This window comes from Myotis davidii, unplaced genomic scaffold (genome assembly GCF_000327345.1).
Source record: "Myotis davidii unplaced genomic scaffold, ASM32734v1 scaffold111, whole genome shotgun sequence".
Classification (NCBI taxonomy): Eukaryota; Metazoa; Chordata; class Mammalia; order Chiroptera; family Vespertilionidae; genus Myotis; species Myotis davidii.
In genome coordinates, this window is record NW_006284347.1 from 3,901,110 (window position 1) to 3,920,476 (window position 19,367).

Below are 19,367 nucleotides of genomic sequence, written 5' to 3' on the forward strand. Positions count from 1 at the left end.
GGCCAGCCTGGGTGAGTGGCTGATGGCTGTTTTCAGGCTGACCAAGCCTCCCGAGAAACAGAAGCTCCCAGCCTCTCCTTTTTTTTTTTCTTTTTTCTGGGATTTATTTATCTTCTATAATTGAAACTTTGTAGCCTGGAGTGGAGCTCAGAGCCAGCCAGGGCTTGGCTTCCTCCATCACCAGGGGCAACCCAAGACTCCAGCTCAGTGGCCTTGGCTGGCTGAAAGCAGGTACCTGGGGTTTATTTACCTTCTATAATTGAAACTTTGTTGCTTTGAGTGTAGCTTAGAGCCGGCAGGGGCAGGCGGGGAACGCTGGCTTCCTCCTCACTGGAGCAAGCAAGCCTCCTGCTTGTTCCAGTTCCATGGCTGCCAGCCGCCATCTTTGTTGGCAGTTAATTTGCATATCTTGCTGATTAGCCAATGGGAGGTGTAATGAAGGTATGGTCAATTACCATGTTTGTCTATTACATAAGATACTACAATTTGATTTAAAATAATAAAATCTATTTATGCCAGCTAGTTTTGCAATTTTTGAAAAACTGTATTATTAAAAAAAAATTAAGTCGGTGCTTACTCAAATAGTCTATATAGCCATGAATCCCCACATGAGAAAGAAATACAACTTCAGTTCTCCTAAGATAGAATGTATTATGCTAAGAAAGTATGCTAAGACTAAACATGTAAACATCAGGCCGTAGCTGGTTGGGCCTATGGTGAAAAGAAGACTACGCCATCCTACCTCTCTGTGCTTCCTGTTGATGTGCCATCTAATGCTACGCAGCTGTGGCTGAGTGAATGTCTTCTATTTCCTTTCTCACTTTCCACACATAGGAACCTGTACTTAACATACAGCATAGACTATATAGAAATAAAAATTTAAACTAAAATCTTGTAACTACTTCTACCAGTGAGCTCCTCCTTGTGTCCAGTACTGGTCTAGTAGGCTCAATATAGAAATTATAAGCCATCATCCATTTGAAAACACTTGTAATTTCTATTCCAGTGATCACATTAACCAATAAATGATAACCCTTGATCAGGGTTTTGTGGAAAGGGATGCATTATTTCCCATTAACAATGAAATTACAATTTTCTATTTTAATTGCAAGATTCTATTTTAATTAACCCACCTCATCTCTATACTGGACTCTGCAAGTAAACAGACACTAAACTGGCCTTGGGTCATGTGCTGGAGTCAGTATTGATTCAATACAATCACATTTTATATATGTACTTCTCTATAAAAAGGATTGCTGTTAATCATCTTGCATTGTCAGAGGTAGCATCTTTTGAGCATGTAGAAATATGCATTCATACACTTAATATAAGATGAATATTTTGTTAGAATTGATCTATTTCAGTTAATTGAAATTTTTACTGTTTGGTCTTTTTAAACTGCTTTTCAGAATGCTAGCCGTTGATATATTGAAAGGTTATGTTCAGAGCAACTTTAAAGAATGTAGACTGAATTAAGGTTTTAGTTGCTAGGTAAAGTGAGAAATAGGAATTGTATAACAAGGAACATTTTAAGGAATACAGCTAATGAACTATACCTTTTCAACCAGAACAGTTTGATTACCAAGTTCCTGTGAAAATTCCTTCTCCATAAAGGTCATATTCTTTGTAAAGGACATATGCTTTTAGACGATTGGGTAATGGAAGAAATGACATGAAGACAGGGCAGCGCAAATGCAGACGTCCCATACACTTCCGGATCTTTAGGCGGCACAGATGCTTTAGGGAACGAGGGTTTGCTAAAATGAGAGAGACAGGCAGATTATCCGGAAGGAAAAAGAATTGATTTTTTTTTAAGTGACTAGGGTTTAGTTAGCAAATGTATTTTATTATGCTGAAGCCATCAAGATTTTCATTTCCTGTGACAAAATGGGAATTTAATAGGGAAACAGCTTTTTACTTCTCACTCAACCCTTGTAGAGAATGATGTCATAATCATGGCAAGTTAGAGTCCGAGGACCGGCAGCTGTTGTGGGTCTGGCCTGTGAGATCTGAAGTTCTTAAATCTGCCACCTCTACCCAGTCCTGGCCCTCACGAGAAGGCTAAAAACTCAGGAGGAAATTAAATGAAATTCTAATTTGACTTGGTTCTACTGTGACAGAATTTGGTTTGAAAAGGTCATTTGATATCTTTTCTCATCTATGTTTTTATTGCCATTTCATACCTTTTAATTCCTCTTTCTACACTGTTACATAGGATTAGGATAAAAATTTTACCTACCGATATAATAGTGCAAATTAAATATATTTACAAACTAACATTTTAAAGATAGGAGTAGTATTTTTCTTGGTTTCGTTAGGTCAAGTTTTTAATGAAGAGAAGAATGTTTTATAAACAAGAATTCAATTAGTATTTTTGATAAGAATCTTCTGCAAGAATGATACTCACTCAAAATATTATGGATTTCTGACCAGAGCCTCTGTTTCTGGAGCACAGCTTTCAACTTAGAACATATCCGAACTTGATCAACATAATCAAGCATTATTCGAACAACCTTTCCAGAGAGATGTTGCAGCCACGACAAAGTTATTACTTCGCAGAACTGAGGAAGAAAATCAGAACTATGAAAACTAAGTATTTATTATTTAGCATAGTAATCAAAAGAGCGGTAAACTCAAAATGCAAGGTCTCAAGTTTCTCATTTATAAACCAAGGTGCTGAGCAAGAAAATCTATTTCTTAGCTCTAATATTTGGAAAAATATTTACTACTATGAATTCAGAGCTACGTGAGATGTAATGGATGTGTGAAAGAGACTATTAGTAGTATGTAGTATCTATTATCCCCTTTGGTTGGCCACGAGTAAAGGCTGTCTTTCACTTGTGCTGAGATGTGGCCACCTGGCTTCTAGCCAATGAGATGTAAATGGAAGTGTAAACAACCCTCAGGATGCTCTTAAAGAAGAGCAAGATGTGTGCTGCTTCCTCTGCCTGCCTTCCTGGTGACTGGAATATGGATGCAGGTTTCTCCTGTGAATTTGTGGAGCTGTCCAATTAGAAGGCTGTTTACTTCCTGGCCTTAATTTATTTGAGAGGAATGGGCCATCTTATTAGAGCCACTGTTAATTTTGGGTTTTTATCATTTATAACCTACTCCCACCCTGTTACTTGAGGGATCTGATAGTTTCTATCTTCAAGTAATTCACATGGTCTTACAGATGTCCATGTAAGAAGTCAAGTAACACTATGTGAAAAGTCAGAAAATAATATAAGATATATGCCTAAATACCAAATCCTAAATTAATCATAACCTAAAAAATAAATCATACAATATTTTGCCTTTTACTTTTCAGAATTGATTCGAAGTACTCTTCGCTCACTTATTTTTAGATGTTACTGAATTCAAGGGTCTATAGTGCATCTACTGTGTGCTAAGCACAGATCTGTAAGTTGAGGAAAGTGGTGAATAAGAGCTTACTTTCATGTATTTGCGGGGGAGACATAATCAGTAAAATTTTAAAAAATTCAGAAATGATAAGTGCTACCAAAGAAATAAACTGTTATAAGAGAGTAATTAGGGAAGGGAACTTAGACAAGGGCCTGTTTGAAGAAGTAATGTTTGAAATGAGACCTGAAGGGCGGCGGCTGTGTGAAAAGTGGGAAGAACTCAAGTTGGGGAAAGGGGAAGTCTGGTGTGATAAAAACCAAGAGAAAAATGCCTCAAGGAGGGCGTGATCCATTATTGTGATTCTGTTTTTTTCATCGAAAAGGTGACTAAAGAAAACCATTTAATCAAATGTTAGTGCTAAAAGAGCCAAAAACTTAGGGGTGCAGGTATTGGGAACCCAGAAGCATTTTAGCTAGAGAACTTATTCAAAGAAAAAGCATCATGGATACAAGACCACCTTCATTCTTGAAAACATTGTTCAGATGTTGCTTCATTTGTGAAACTCCCTAAATTGAGTTAAATTACCGTGGTTTTTGTTGTTCTGTTTCTGTACCTTTTACATCTTTCTACTATTGTGTTTTCTCCATTTAAAATCCAACAATGAGCTCTGGAGAGGGTGAATGGAGTCTTCCCTAGTGCTATTTCAGGGCCACTGATAATGACAATATAAGGTGATACAGCCAATACTGTGGACTCACCAGAGTATCTTTGATAACTGTAGACGTCCAGCCCTCAAAATCATAGACACGATGAACTTTGTCTCCATGAGGACAATCAAAGCATCGTTCTGTGTCATATCCATAATTCAGCAGCATCCTGAGCATGACTTCATCTTTCAGGGTGTACTGCAGTGCTGATGGGAAGTGTAACGGGTTGACTTTGCAGAAGTAATTTACGTTGGCCCCATGCCGTAGCAGCAGACTTATCAGCTCATAGTTGCCCATCCTTAGGGCTATCTGGAGGCAGTTGACTGGGTCTTGGTTAGGCAGGGCTCCAGCACTCAGAAGCAGCTTAACTGAAGAGAGGTCACCATTTGATACAGCAAAATACAAAGCTGACTTCCTATGGTCATCATAGTGTTTGCGAATTCTCTGATCTAGCATGAAATTTACATCAAATCCAGCCTGGATGAGAAGTTCAAGGCATTCAGGGTGTGCTCCTGCTGCTGCACAGTGAACTGGACTGATGCCACTCCGCTTTATTGCAGCAAAATCCGTAACTGGAATCAAAATCTTTAGAGCTCTGAAAAAAATTTCAAAGTACATAAAAAAGAAAAAAAAATTTTTTTTAAAGATGCAGCATTGTCCTGGCTGGGTAGCTCAGTTGGTAAGAGCATCATCCCAATACTCCAAGGTTGCGGGTTCAATCCCTAGTCAGGGCACATACAAGAATTAACCAATGAATGCATAAATAAGTGGAACAACAAATCCACATTTCTCTCTCTCCCTCTCCCTAAAAGAGATGCATTAAAAAAAAAGATGCAGCATTAACATGTTTATGATGGTTTTATACTAGCACTGGATAGTATTAATATTAGGTGGTATTTAGAACCCCCAACCAAAAAAGCATAGTTCCCGATACTAAAAGCTCAGATACCAAGTAAAGCTAAATGAAACTACTGTCTAGATTACAAACTCAAGATTAGCCCAGGCAATGAGACTTGAGGCTCTTCATATTGCTTAAAGACCTGATAATAAAATAGTTTTATGTCGCCCTGACCGGTTTGGCTCAGTGGATAGAGCGTCGGCCTGCGGACTGAAGTGTCCCAGGTTCGATTCTGGTTGCGGGCACATCCCCGGTGAGGGGCGTGCAGGAGGCGGCTGATCGATGTTTCTCTCTCATCGATGTTTCTAACTATCCCTCTCCCTTCCTCTCTGTAAAAAATCAATAAAATATATTAAAAAAATAGTTTTATGTCTTTTCAGTGGCTACAGAATGTGCCTGACTTCACCACTTTCTAGGTCAAGAGTTTATCTTTTAAAAAGGGGTATTGGAGCCCTGTCCAAGTAGCTCAGCTGGTTAGAGCATCATCCCAATACACTAAGGTTGTGGGTTCGATCTCCAATAAGGGCACATACAATAATCAACCAATGAATGCATAAATGAGTGGAATAAGAAATTGATGCTTCTCCCTCTCTTCCTCTCTCCCATCCCCTCTCTCTCAAAATCAATTAAAAATTAATAAAAGGGATATTGGAGTTGCAGGATCAGAGATGAAGAATATAAAGTTCCCAGAAGCTGCTCCAAAAAAGTAGCTATTACTTATTTCTATTATTTTCAATAATGTAATTGAACTTACAACAAGTGGCCTCTGTCGGCTGCCACATGAATGGGTAGGTGGCCTGAATTCTTAGGGACATTGGCATCAGCTCCATACTCTAGCAAGAGAGTCACGGAGTCTGGATTTCCTCCACTAGCGGCTTCAAGTAAGATGGAAGAAGAATCCGAGGCCTGGCCACGAGCATTAGCTCCTAAGAGGAGAAAGATTCTTGTTATGCGTAAAGTCTTTTCCACTGTATTGATTAAGCATTCTTAAAAACATATTACCACTACCAAAAAGTAGTTATTGAACAGCCACGTTAGCAAAGCACTAAGAATCAATGAAATAAATGTACCTCCTGCTCAGGCAGTTTATAATCTAGTTGGGGAGGGGGGAATTGTGTAATCTCTATAAATAGGTTGGCTTGCAGAGTAATTTTAGAATTTTTTTTTTAATATATTTTATCGATTTTTTTACAGAGAGGAAGAGAGAGAGATAGAGAGTTAGAAACATTGATGAGAGAGAAACATCGATCAGCTGCCTCCTGCACATCTCCTACTGGGGATGTGCCCACAACCAAGGTACATGCCCCTGACCGGAATCGAACCTGGGACCCCTCAGTCCGCAGGCCGACATTCCATCCACTGAGCCAAACCGGTTTTGGCAATTTTAGAATTTTTTTTTTAACTTGGTAATTCCAGGAGAAATAATTTTATAAAAGGTGGTTTTATTTCCAGACCAGTTTACAAAAGCCCACCTAACTCAAAGCACATGTACATAGGATGTACTAACACTTCTGTTGAATATGCCATCTATAGATGCTATGCTGGAAAGGGGCCTTTTTCTGTTTTAACTTGTACTTAGGGAGCTGTTCATAGTAAGAGACATTATAATTGTTTTTAGTTGAAGTTTCAGATTACTGATAGTGAAAAGGACAAACTGTAGCTCCCTGTATGGGAAGTGTCATGTGAGTGGTGTGGGTAATAAAAGAGTGCAGGCATATCTCAGAGATATTGTGGGTTTGGTCCCAGACCACCACATTATAGGGGGTATTGAAATAAAGCTAATCGTAATCTTTTTGCTGGTGGAAGGTCTTGTCTTCAATTTGTAAAAAACATAACATTGATGAAGCACAATATAGTGAAGTGCAATAAAACAAGGTATGCCTGTGTAGGTACAGGCAAGATGCCCTCCAGAAGATCTCAGGGCTGGGGCTGTGAGAAGAACCAGGGTGTAAAGAAGGAGAAAGGAGTTTGGGGTCAGCTGTGGAAGACCTCTCAGTAAAATGGGCTTTAAAGACAGAGTAGCATTGGAATGGACAAAAGGAGAGGAGAGCATTCTGGGTACATTCACCACTCCCAAAAAAAGATGCAGGGACTTTGCCCTCAGTGGTTAGAGTGTCAGCCCTCAGACGGAAGGGTTGCAGGCTCATTCCCAGCCCCATGTGCGGGAGGCAACCGACTGTTATGTCTCTTTCACATCGGTGTTTCTCTGTGTCTCTTCTCCTCCCTCCCACTCTCTCTAAAATAATCAATGGAAAGAATATCCTTGGGTGGGGAGTAACAACAACAAAAAACATGCAGTGACTTTAATTTAGGACAGACTCCATGGTCATTAGAATATCTTCGTTTTAAAGAAAAGAAGCGGAGGCACATTGAAGCAAAGTGACTTCCCAGAGATGCACAGCTAGTAAGCAGGGTAACCGTCAGGATTGTGTGCAGGTGGGCCAGGCCAGGGCCCGTTTCTCTGATACCATGTTGCTACTCAAGCAGTGCAGATTAGTAAAGTAACTCAATTTGGAATGAGGCAGATGTGGGTTCAAATCTTGATTCTGCCATTTACCTAGCTATGTCACTTTGTGCAAATCACTTTGTAAGGGGGTCATTTAAGGGGAATGCTCACTCACACCTCACTTAGGTCAACCAATGCTGGTTTCTTTGAAGGGTTAAAGATTTAACATCTGTTGGCACTCTTCTTTCTTTATATTTTAACCAATGATCTATAGAAAAGGTTACTCTTTTTGTGTAAAGTATCCAATGCTGCTATTTTAGGATTTTCAGTAGCTAATTTTACCATACTAGTAAACTTCTTTCAAGGATTTATATTAGGCTTAAGTAAAATGTTAACTACTATTATTTTAAAGCTCTCCATGAGGAGGAGAATGCTTACTAGTTTACCTACGGTAGTGTGCTGATGGTATAGAAAATCTTGCTTTTGCCCTAACCGGTTTTGCTCAGTGGATAGTGTGATGGCCTGTGGACTGAAGAGTCCCAGGTTCGATTCCAGTCAAGGGCATGTACCTTGGTTGCGGGCACATCCCCTTTGGGAGGTGTGCAGGAGGCAGCTGATTGATGTTTCTCTCTCATCAATGTTTCTAACTCTCTATCCCTCTCCCTTTCTCTCTGTAAAAAAATCAATAAAATATATCTTTTAAAAAAGAAAATCTTGCTTTGCCCTAGTTGGTTTGGCTAGACCAGGCGGGCCAGGCCAGGGCCCATTTTTTTGATGCCAGGTTGCCACTCAAGCAATGCAGGGTAGTAACATAATGTGACTCTCACATAGATGTTATTCTTTCTCTCCCCCTCCTCCCCTTCCTCCCTCCCCCTTCTTAGTGAGGATTAAAAAGTAATTAATTAATTAAAAAGAGAAAACCTTGCCTTTCTGCAGTAATATTTCCATGATCTCGGTGTGCCCACTTTGGGCAGCAAGTGCAAGAGGAGTGAATCCGTAGGAGCTCTGTGGATCAGGGTGAGCTCCAGAAACCAGCATTAGTTTCACCAGGTCCCGTCTGCCCAGCCTGGCTGCTTCATGGAGAGCTGTCCTCTGGTTGGCACACTGCAAATTGACATCCGCCCCGTGTCCGATCAGCAAGGACGCCATGTCGTAGGAGTCGTGTCGAACAGCTGGGGAAGTAGAAGGGAGGCAGGCATGTGTTCAACGGGAAATTAAGGCCAGAGTGCCCCTCAGACTTCTTGAGGAGCTCTTCCTAACTACCCGCATGTGCCAGCATTTTGTGTTTGGAAACAGATTATAAAATGAGGTATATATAAAATAATATTAATAGTGTTTTATATCAATAGGCTATTTGTTTTTCTGTAAGACATGATCAATTATTCATTGTCTATTGGTGGCTTATGTGGCTGAAAAACAGACACAAATTTTTCATTTATCATTTTTAAGTTTTAAGAGAATTGGAACATCAGTACTCAGTATAGTCTTAGAAGTGCTTATAGCTGTTTTAGAAGTAGAAAAACAAAAGCAGCAATATTTAGGCAATTATTTTTAAGGTTACATTTTGTTAATTAAAATTCTCTAACTGGCTTTTCTGCATTTATGCTGTTAATCTTTAACCCTTCAAGATTCTAACACACCTTAATTTATTCATCTCCATACTCATTTGCTAACTATTGGCATGGACTGAGGACTCTTGCTAGTGCCAGATGCTGAATCAGTATCAATTCTGCTCATAGTAATGTGCCAGAGAAAAGGCTCTAACTGCTCTAAGACTGAAATATAGAGTGCCAAGGGTGCTAGGTCATTTTTAATTAATTGAGCCGGTACTTAGTATGCCCTTTTATTCTGGAACACATGTACTTTGTTTTGGAAATCATCATCTTGACTTATTCCATTGTTGATGTACTGCTTCCACCTTGTCTGTTCTCCGTCTAGCATTCCTATTATTCCTATTATTTGTCCTTCTAGTTTTCTTATTTCCTTTTCTTGCCTATTTTCCATTTCTTATCTTTTTATCTGGGAGCTTTCCTAAATTCCATCTCCCAGCATTTGTTTTAAGTTTTATTTCTGCTATCATATTTTTAATTTCCAAGCGTGTTTTTTGTTTTGTTCCTTAATTATTTTGGTAGCTTCTATTATTTCATTAATTTCTCTGAGGAAAATAATAATTTTCTCCTATGTTTTATTATTCCTAAATAATCTATTTCCGTGAAGTTGCTTATATTTGTTGCTTTTTCTTTTTTTAAATATATTTTTATTGATTTCAGAGAGGAAAGAAGAGGGGGAGAGAGATAGAAACATCAATGATGAGACAGTATCATTGACTGGCTGCTGCTTGCATGCCCCACACTGGAGATCGAGTCCGCAACTCAGGCATGTGCCTTGCTTGACCTGGAATCGAACCTTGACCTCCTGGTTCCTAGGTGGATGCTCAACCACTAAGCCATGTCAGTCAGGCTATATTTGTTTCTTGAAGACTTTCCTCAGATAGTTCTTGGCTCTCTGCTCATGATTAAGAGTTGGGGACTAAAGAGCTGATTAGAAATTCTAAACATTGGGTGGGACTTGTGGACTGTGGTCTTAACTATAGGTTGATATGCCTAGGCCATTTGTTGGGGAACTCCCAATTTCACTATTTTTCTTTCTTTCTTTTTGGTGATCAAATTATTCAGAGAAACCTCCTCTTGGAGGGTAAAGTTCTGGCTGCCAGTTTATGGAATCCTGGTTAGGATGAGGGCTGCGAGGTCTCAGCCATATTTGCTTAATTCCTCCAGTATTTTTAATCCAGTACTCCCACCCTTGCCTAATATTCCCCAGTGCAGAATGGCTCTGTTTAAACTATCCAGAGAATAAATCAATTTTTCTGGGGTGAGGGCTAGGGGATCTGTCCCAGCTGGGTGGATTGGGAGAAGTGATCTAGAGATCAGATTACTTGTTTCTTAATAGTTTTAAACCAATCCTCCTATTTTATTTATTTTTTAAAAATAAGATTCCTTTATTTATTTTCTTTTGTTAATCCCCACTAGAGGTTATTTTTTCCATTGATTTTTAGAGATAGTGGAAGGGAGTGGGAGAGACAGAGAGCTGATAGAGACACATGGATTGACTGCCTCCTGCATGCACCCCAACCAGGACTGGGGATCGAGCTTGCAACTGAGGTAAGTGCCCTTGACCAGAATCAAACACGGGACCCTTCAGTCCGCAGGCTGACACTCTATCCACTGAGCCAATCCTCCTATTTTAGCTGCCTGTTCTTCCCTATGCTCCATGAGGTAACTATTGCCAATAATTTTCAGGTCATTTGATAGAATTGTGTTTTTTTTGTCTTCCCCCCAATTTAAGATGTGGTTTTCTTGTCACTATTCATTCTCTAGTTTTTTTAAAAATACATTTTTTCTTTATTGATTAAGGTATTACATATGTGTCCTTATCCCCCCCACTGTCCCCACCTCCCGTTCATGCCCTCACCCCCGCCTGGTGTCTGTGTCCATTTGTTATGCTTATACGTGTGCATACAAGTCCTCTGGTTGATCTCTCCCTCTTACCCCTACCCTCCCCTACCTTCCCTCTGGGGTTTGAGCATCTGCTCGATGCTTCTCTGTCTCTGGATCTGTTTTTGTTCATCAGTTTATGTTGTTGATTATAATCCACAAATGAGTGAGATCATGTGATATTTATCTTTCTCTGACTTATTTCACTTAGCATAATGCTCTCCAGTGCCATCCAAGCTGTTGCAAATGGTAGGAGTTCCTTCCTTTTTACAGCAGCATAATAGTCCATTGTGTAGGTGTACCAGTTTTTTAATCCACTCATCTGCTGATGGGCACTGAGGCTATTTCCAAATCTTAGCTATTGTAAATTGTGCTGCTATGAACATAAGGGTGTATATATCCTTTCTGATTGGTGTTTCTAGTTTCTTGGGATATATTCCTAGAAGTGGGATCACTGGGTCAAATCATTCTCTAGTTTTTAAAAAATTACGTTTTGTTGTCTCCTCTCATGTTCTTCCCATTCTTTTGTATCTTATCCCCATAAAACAATTACTTAACTTTAATTTTAGTGGATACTCAGGAGGGAGCTAAATTAGGCATTTGTATTCAATCTGCCATCTTTATCTGACTTTATCTGGCTGCTTCTTCCTGCTCTGCTTTCTTGCACCAGAATTAACTGGCTCAATTAAGGCACCATGCAAAATGATCAGTGCCTAACCTGGCAGAGATTTTGCATCAGGCCACCTCACAGGCAAGTCAGTGGAGAGCTCCAGAGGGCCAGGTACCTATGTCCGACCTGCTGGGATGAAGTGACAGAGCTGCAGCTATGTACAAAAAGCTGCCTTTGACACCTGTGGGCATGCAGGAGACTCAGAGCCACAAACTCTTCCCCAGAGACAAGATGTTACTTTACCTGTAAGAAGAGGAGAATTGCCTTCAAAATTCTTGGCATTTGGATTACAGCCGTTGAGAAGCAGAAAAGTGGCATTTTCTAAGAGGCAATTGCTGACAGCCAAAAAAAGTGGTGTTTCACCATTGTGGGTGGTTTGCTCCCACACACTGGGTTTAGAAGCTGAAATAAATCCATTAGACCACATAGGTTAAGATATAAAAATAAATGTGACATTTATTTCTCAAAAGTATCAGAGGAGTAATAAAGGGAGTTTACCTTTCAGGGTTATTTCCAAAATGTTTGTATTTAATTGCACTGCAGCCTTATGCAGAGGAAGCCGGCCTGTCTCATCTGCTTCATCAAAAGCGGAACCGTACTTGGTCAAGTGTAACAATGCATCTTCCTCACCTGTTAACAAGTCAAATGAGAACGGATTCACATTTGGCACACTTACAGGGCAGCCTATGCTGCTCCAGAATTCTACCATCAGGGTTAGTAAATGAGACAATGGAATTCAGTAATTCATCACCATCTTTTATGAAAGACAGATTTAAATGGCACAAGACAAACAGGCAGTATGGCCCTTCCTCTATCATTCCATCCACTACGGCCTGTGAATACCTATCACCTTGTTACATCAGGAAAACAGCCCTGTCCACCAAGAAGCCTGGACTCTTTGCTAAATCGTTCTGAAGTATTTTCTCCTGGGAAAGACCACATCAGACTCTTGACAGGCAGCTGAGGACCCCATATTGTGCAGCATTTGGGAGAAACCACTTGTAGGCTTCCAGAATGTAGAGGGAAATGCTGCCAGTTGTCACCACCTCTTACCACAAATTGAAGGGGATAGAATAGGAAGAGTACTTAACTGTCTCTATTGTTTCCACTATCTTCTTACAGTCAGTGCTCAAAAAGGAATGGAAGCTGCATAGGAAAGAAAAACATGTAATTCCCCAAACTTAGGAAAACACTAAGATATTTGACATAAAACAAAAGGAAAGAGTAAAGGCAATAGTAGTTAACCAGGGATAAACTTATAGGGAGGTAATGACTGAGGCTTAATAGAAATACTTGCAAAATGCAGTGGGAACCTCAACATGTGCGTTTGGGGAAACTCCTCTCCCACGTGTCCTCCCTTTTATGGCAAGGACTGTGTCAGAGCCTGGATCACAGCAAGCCCTTAATCGTGTTTTCTGAACTGAATCAAACCTGCTAGGACTGAAATGTCACATTATCCCATGATAAAATTTAATGGCTACTCTATAATGTCAATGATTCTAGCCAAAATTATTATTTAAAAATTTAGTAAATAATCCTGGTTTAAGTTTTAAAAAATAACCATGGCCAGAATTTGGGCTAAGAAAACACTATTGGCAGTTTCTAAACTAACATTTTTATTAAAATATTTAAAAATAAAGTTTCAAAGGTCATTTATGAATACATCATTTTTAAACCTAGAAAATAGAGATTGCTACCTTCCCATTTTCTTTATCCAATGAACCCAACTTGAAGAGAATAAATTTCTTTCCAGTGGTTCTCAACCTTCCTAATGCTGTGACCCTTTAATACAGTTCGTCATGTTGTGGTGACCTCCAACATAAAATTATTTTCGTTGCTACTTCATAACTGTAATGTTGCTACTGTTATGAATCATAATGTAAATATCTGATATGCAGGATGGTCTTAGGCGACCCCTGTGAAAGGGTCGTTCGACCGCCAAAGGGGTCGTGACCCACAGGTTGAGAACCGCTGCCTAATTCCTTCAAGTGCCTGACCAAATCAGCAAGCCTTCCTAAGTATCATATTCAAGTTTAATAAATGAAATTTATAACTATAGTCAACTATAATTTCTCTGAAACATTTTATCACTCTTAATCAAAATCTCATACCTTTCAACCTAAAATCATGATTTAAAAGTCAATTACTCAATGAACTTAAACATATTTAATAACAATATTAATGTAACAGATAATCTAATGAACTCAATTTCTTTACAAAACTTTATTTAATGATTATTCCTAAATTTAACACAAAAGTGTAGGAATAGTGTGGTAAAGAGCACAGACTCTGAAGCCAGGATGCCTGGCTCCTTACTTACTAGCTCTGTGACCTTGGGTAAGTCTTAGTCTCCTTATCTCTAAGTAGAAATAATTATATCACCCACCACATCAAGAGGTAATGACAATGAGGATTTAAATGACTTAATATTTATGAAATGCTTAAAACTGTATGGCTCCATGAGTGTGTTACTTTTTAATTTTTATGTATTTGATTTTTAAGTGTTTTTTAAAAATATTTTTATTGATTTTTATTTTGAGAGAGAGAGGAAGGGAGAGGGAGAGTGAGAATTATCAATGATGAGAGTCATTGATGGGCTGCCTCCTGCATGCCCCCAACTGGGGGCTGAGCCCCCATCCATGTGCCCTTTACCGGAATCGAACCCGTGACCCTTCAGTCCACAGGCTGACACTCTATCCAGTGAGCCAAACCAGCGAGGGCTAAATGGGTTTTTTATTGATTTTTAAAAATATATATTTTATTGCTATTCTCCTACTGGGGATGTGCCCACAACCAAGGTACATGCCCTTGACTGGAATTGAACCTGGGACCCTTCAGTTCACAAGCTGACGCTCCATCCACTGAGCCAAACCGGTCAGGGCTTTATTATTGATTTCAGAGAGAGGAAGGGAGAGGGATAGAGAGAGTAGAAACATCGATGAGAGACACTGATTGGCTGCCTCCTACACACCACCTATTGGGGCTTGAGCCTGAAACCCAGGCATGTGCCCTTGACCAGGAATAAAACTGGTAAACTCTTGGTTTGTGGGTCTATGCTCAACCACTGAGCCACAACCAGTGGACTTAATTGATTTTGAGAGAGAGAAAGGAAGAGGAAGAGAAACATTGATGTGAGAGCACAACATTGATTTGCCACCTCCTGCACGCCCCATACCAGGAATTGAGTCTGCAACCTAGACATGTATCCTTGACCAGGAATCGAATGGGCAACCTTCTGGTGCATGAGATGATGCCCAACCAACTGAGCCACACTGGCCAGGATAAGTGTGTTACTTTAAAAAAAGTACTATAGTTTTGATGTACTTCAACATCCCTATATTTAATTATAAAATCTCTTGGGGTTAAAACACATTTATCCAGTTTTAACTCCAGTAGGTACATAGGCGTCACCATCACAAGCAAACAGGGTTTATTACCCTCGAAAAACAATAGTAACTACTCAGGGAGTTGAGGTTGCTGATCAGCCAGAGAGTATTTGACTAGGTGGGCTCAGCTGCAGTCAGCTCATTTCCAGGGAGATTTTCTTACACCACTGAGGGACCCATGGGGTTCTTTTCTAGTGTTGTCATAACAGAACTCTAAATCCACACCCTTCAGAACGAGTTAGTCTCTTCTTCTGGATTTAAGTTTACATAATTCCTCCTTTTGAGTTGAGTTTAAGGATGGACTTTACCCTACCCACCCAGGGAGGTTGAAGATAATTTTCTATGTGTCTTGGTTGGATTTATGTATATCCTTAGCCCCCCCCCCCCCCCCCACCCCCCCCCCCCCCAAAGACAAGATGCACAAGAGTTCTCTAGCCTTTCATATTCTCATGTGTTTCTTCTTTCTGATTATCGGTCTGCATCTCCTCACCCTGGTTTGCTGCTAACCTCCTTCAACTGTTTTCTTTACTGCCTAATTCAGTTCTAAATTATGTCCAAATTTTTCCTGTTTTGTCAGGCATCAAGTCTCATAGATATTTTAAGTATATGTGTCAACTCCTGAGTACTTACGCTACATTGGTAATGAGATACCATTACCTCTCATTCTCAGGTGCCTGCTGTGCAGTCCCTGGCTTGCAAATATCCTGTAAACTCTGTTGAATGATGAGCTGGGTATCAAAGTCCATGTCTAAGTCTTCATCACTGGTGTAATTATCCATATGAAATACCTACAGATTTAAAGTCAGAATGAATTAAAAATATTTTTCTAGTTATGCAAACAGATGATCAGCTGCTTAAAATTATACATGAAATTCAGAAAACTACAAAACTGATAGGATTGATAAATGAATAAAATGCAAAATTTAGAAAACAAGATATTCATTTAAAAATGTTTTATAAACTTAAAAAAATTTCTGAACCGCCTAGATTCAATATAAATTAGAAGCTTCCATGAGTAACCATTTACTTATTCAGGAAAAACGACCTTTCATATGAAACTTAGGTCAGTACCATTGTAACTTTGGAAACGCTTATCTTCATTTATTTTAGACTTGACTTATGAGTTTTTTTTCAGTGATTATAGCACTCACTCAAAAGAACATCTTTTTACATTCAGTGAAAATGTTATTTAGTTAGTAAATATTAAACATGAACATGTTATAAGAATAAATAATACAACAAATAATATGAATAGTAGTCATACAAACCAATGCATTTTAGTAGGCAATATCTCAATTGTTTTAAAAGAACATTTCAGTTTTAGCATAGAATAAGTTTGATCACATACCAAAGACTTTTTACCTTCTGTTATCACCTTTAGGACAGCACTGCAGTTTTCACTGTTAGAGATTAGCACTTCAGAATTTTCATTTATATTTAGGATCTCCACTCCACTGTAATGACCATTCCATTAATAGCTGTACTATAAATACTTGATCATAAGACAGTCTGGCACATTCTCCTTGTTTTTTCACTTGTGGTTTAGCTCTGTTTGGAAATATGATCTCTTTTCTTCACTGCTATATTCATCAAGTTTAAAGGATTAAACATTTGAATTCCATTCTTGGAACAAATGCTTATTTTGCAGGGGGATGTCCATATGAAGTGAATTCATTCTCTTAAGACTCATGTACACAGCCACTGAAAAACAGAATCAACTTTCTACTTAGAGGCCAAACATTTTGCTCTAATCAAATTATCAAAAGTGATTGCTGTAATGGTTCTGATTCACTGGGTAGCTGCACCTACATTTTCTTTGGGTTACAGAGCTGCAACTAAAATATCCTGGGAATTCTAAGGAAGGAATTAACTCCACACAGGATAATAAAATTTTGTTTTCATTGAAATGTTTTAAATTGTTAATGTACATTAATATTCTGAATGAACACTAAATAAGAACAATATTAACTATTAAAAATAATGAGTCCACGTGGCATTTAAAACGAGTTCTGAAGCTAATGCTGAGAAGCACAAACCACCCAGGTGTGCAGGATCTCACTGCCTTTGTGCGCTCACTTCACTGCTTTAAGTTTCCTTTCCTCGCCTCAGGGATACTGTGAGAAATGAAACTAATGTTTAAAAGTATGACAGCCCTTGCCAGTTTGGCTCACTGGATAGAGTGTCGGCCTGAGGACATAAGGGTACTGTGTTAGATTCTGGTGAAGGGCACATGCCCAAGTTGCAGGCTCAATCCTTAGTAGGGGGCATGTAGGAGGCCGCCAATTGATGATTCTCTCTCATCATTGATGTTTCTATCTCTCCCTCTCCCTTCCTCTCTGAAATAAAAATATATTAAAAAAATAAAAGTATGACATTGCAGTGGTTCGCAACCTTCCTAATGCTGCGACCCTTTAATACAGTTCCTCATGTCGTGGTGACCCCCAACCATAAAATTATTTTCGTTGCTACTTCATAGCTATAATTTTGCTATTGTTATGAATCATAATGTAAATCTCTTATATGCTATATGTGTTTCCCGATGGTTGCGACCCACAGGTTGAGAACCGCTGCATAAGAGGCTTAGTTTTAGAATTGTAATATTTTCCTTATTTATTATCTATGTATTTTAAATGTTTGTGTAGGTGAGCGAAAAGTAAACTATTGCTGAAGCTGAGGAATGACTTGACACTTGTGAAAAGAGATGTTTTCTGATATTAGTTAAATTTTATCCAGTTATTCTGCTCAAATCTGTTTTCCACATACATGTCTAACTAAAAAAAGGAACAAAATTGAAGCTTTAGAAATTGTTATATGCTTCAAAGAAACATTTTATGTTTTTCTTCCCTAGGTGTCTGACTATGATCTCGAGTCCATCTATGTGGCAACCACGTGGGCGGTAGACAGAGGGAGGAGGCTATAGAGGGGATAAATGATAATGAAAAACAAAAAAAGCCATTAAGACACACATACACATTTAATCTGAGCTTAAAGGATACCTCTTCAGTGGGGCTTTGCTTAACCAGTCAATCTAAAAAACACACACACAAAAAACAACACACCTTGAAACTTGATTATACCACTGATTTTGGATTATCTGCCTAGCATTTGTCATACTTGGCTAATTTTCTGTGGTTGTTTTGTTCTTAGCATAACCGCACTCCCCCACCTCTCTCCCCACCCCTGGCCTAGGGCATAAGCTCCATGGACAACAGTAAATAAAAAAGAATCAACAAAGGTTGAATGAACGGAAAAAAAAAAAAAAAGAAGAGTCCATTTAGAAGGCGTATTCCAATCACAAGTGATATATCAGGGAGGAGAGCTATGCAAAGACCTTTCACAAAGACCACTTAAGAATGATACCAAGATACTTGGTTTTATTATATATATTTTGAAGTATGTGAAGACATGGTATTTTTTTTTTTTTTGCTTCAGATATTTTGTTAAATTTGTCCAATTAGTCATCCAACTGACAAAGCAAAGCAACCCCACGCTTGATCCAGTGTTGAACAGGTTGGTCCGTTTTTAACAACATTGCAATGACAAAGTTAGTAGAATGTCCTGTCGTGGAAAGAGTTCCTTTACGTTCACTTGTCTTGTAGAGGGGACAGATATAGGCATTCGATTTCTCAACCTGAGCCTTTTTATCTTGAAAAAAAAAATAAAAGAAATATATTCATTTCATAAAGAGAAAAAGACCCAATGGTACTAAAAGAACAACTATCTTGTAATAAAATGGCAAGTGCTAAATTTAAGATTAAGGTTATGATATTTGAACATTTGAAAGTTGATGTTACTTTTTAAAGTTTTTATAGTAATTATAGTTGAGAAATAAGGAAGTGATTTCATAAGGTTCATGATTCTAGGTCTGGAGGACAGGAATTGATTTTAAGGTCTGGATCACTTACAAAAGGCAAGAAAACACTCAAGAGGACTTGGGAGAGAAGGAGTAAGGGAAAGTGAAGGGAGGGAGGAAGGACTAAAGTACAGCATAGGTAATGGGGAAGATGCAAAAAGAGAAACAGTTGCTTAGAGCTCTAATACAAGAAACCCATAAATTAGAAGTTGAAGTTACTCTTTGTTTTCAGGAGGTTATTACTACGACAAATACACCAATTGTTAGCTACTCACAAAAGGAAGTTCACATTTCTCAGAGTTAAACTAGAACTGCATTAATAATGGAAATACTGGGGGGGTGGGGGAGGCCAGGGGATAGTCAAGGGTGGGGGGAAAAAAAAGACACATATGTAAAACCCTTTGTAATACTTTAAGCAATAAAAAAAAAAGAAAAGAAAAAAAGATAATGGAAATACTTGATGGTCTGGGTAGTGATTATGGGTGATTTATAAATGTTTTCATTAATAGTTATTTGAGAATCAAAAAATACAGAAAAAATAGAAAACAAAAGAACCTCATTTGTTTAG

General features: G+C 38.7%; 2 protein-coding genes across 2 annotated transcripts in view; both read right to left on the bottom strand.

Annotated features, from left to right (window-relative positions):
* Nucleotides 1-1,076: 1,076 nt before the first annotated feature.
* ASB14 (ankyrin repeat and SOCS box containing 14) lies at nt 1,077-15,725 on the bottom strand. The gene is made up of 9 exons (XM_006754689.2): nt 15,604-15,725; nt 12,656-12,706; nt 12,059-12,195; nt 11,804-11,962; nt 8,323-8,568; nt 5,705-5,876; nt 4,104-4,647; nt 2,408-2,561; nt 1,077-1,757 (listed from the first exon to the last, which is right to left on the bottom strand). The coding sequence occupies exons 1-9, from the start codon at nt 15,723-15,725 to the stop codon at nt 1,579-1,581; spliced, it is 1,764 nt and encodes a 587-aa protein (XP_006754752.1). The 3' UTR covers nt 1,077-1,578.
* A 2,627-nt stretch (nt 15,726-18,352) lies between these two features.
* Nucleotides 18,353-19,367, bottom strand: part of DNAH12 (dynein, axonemal, heavy chain 12) — a 250,257-nt gene continuing 249,242 nt past the window's right edge. The window contains 1 exon segment of the mRNA XM_015571050.1: nt 18,353-18,591. Within this exon segment, the coding sequence (XP_015426536.1) occupies nt 18,401-18,591 (191 nt within the window). The 3' untranslated portion in view covers nt 18,353-18,400.

Coding starts and splice junctions, on each gene's coding strand:
- ASB14 (XM_006754689.2), bottom strand. CDS start 15,725: ATGGATAATTACACCAGTGATGAAGACTTAGACATGGACTTTGATACC. Junction 4,648..5,704: donor GCCGACAGAGGCCACTTGTT/GTAAGTTCAATT, acceptor AATTTTTTTCAG/AGCTCTAAAGATTTTGATTC. Junction 2,562..4,103: donor CAGTTATCAAAGATACTCTG/GTGAGTCCACAG, acceptor TTTCTTCCTCAG/TTCTGCGAAGTAATAACTTT.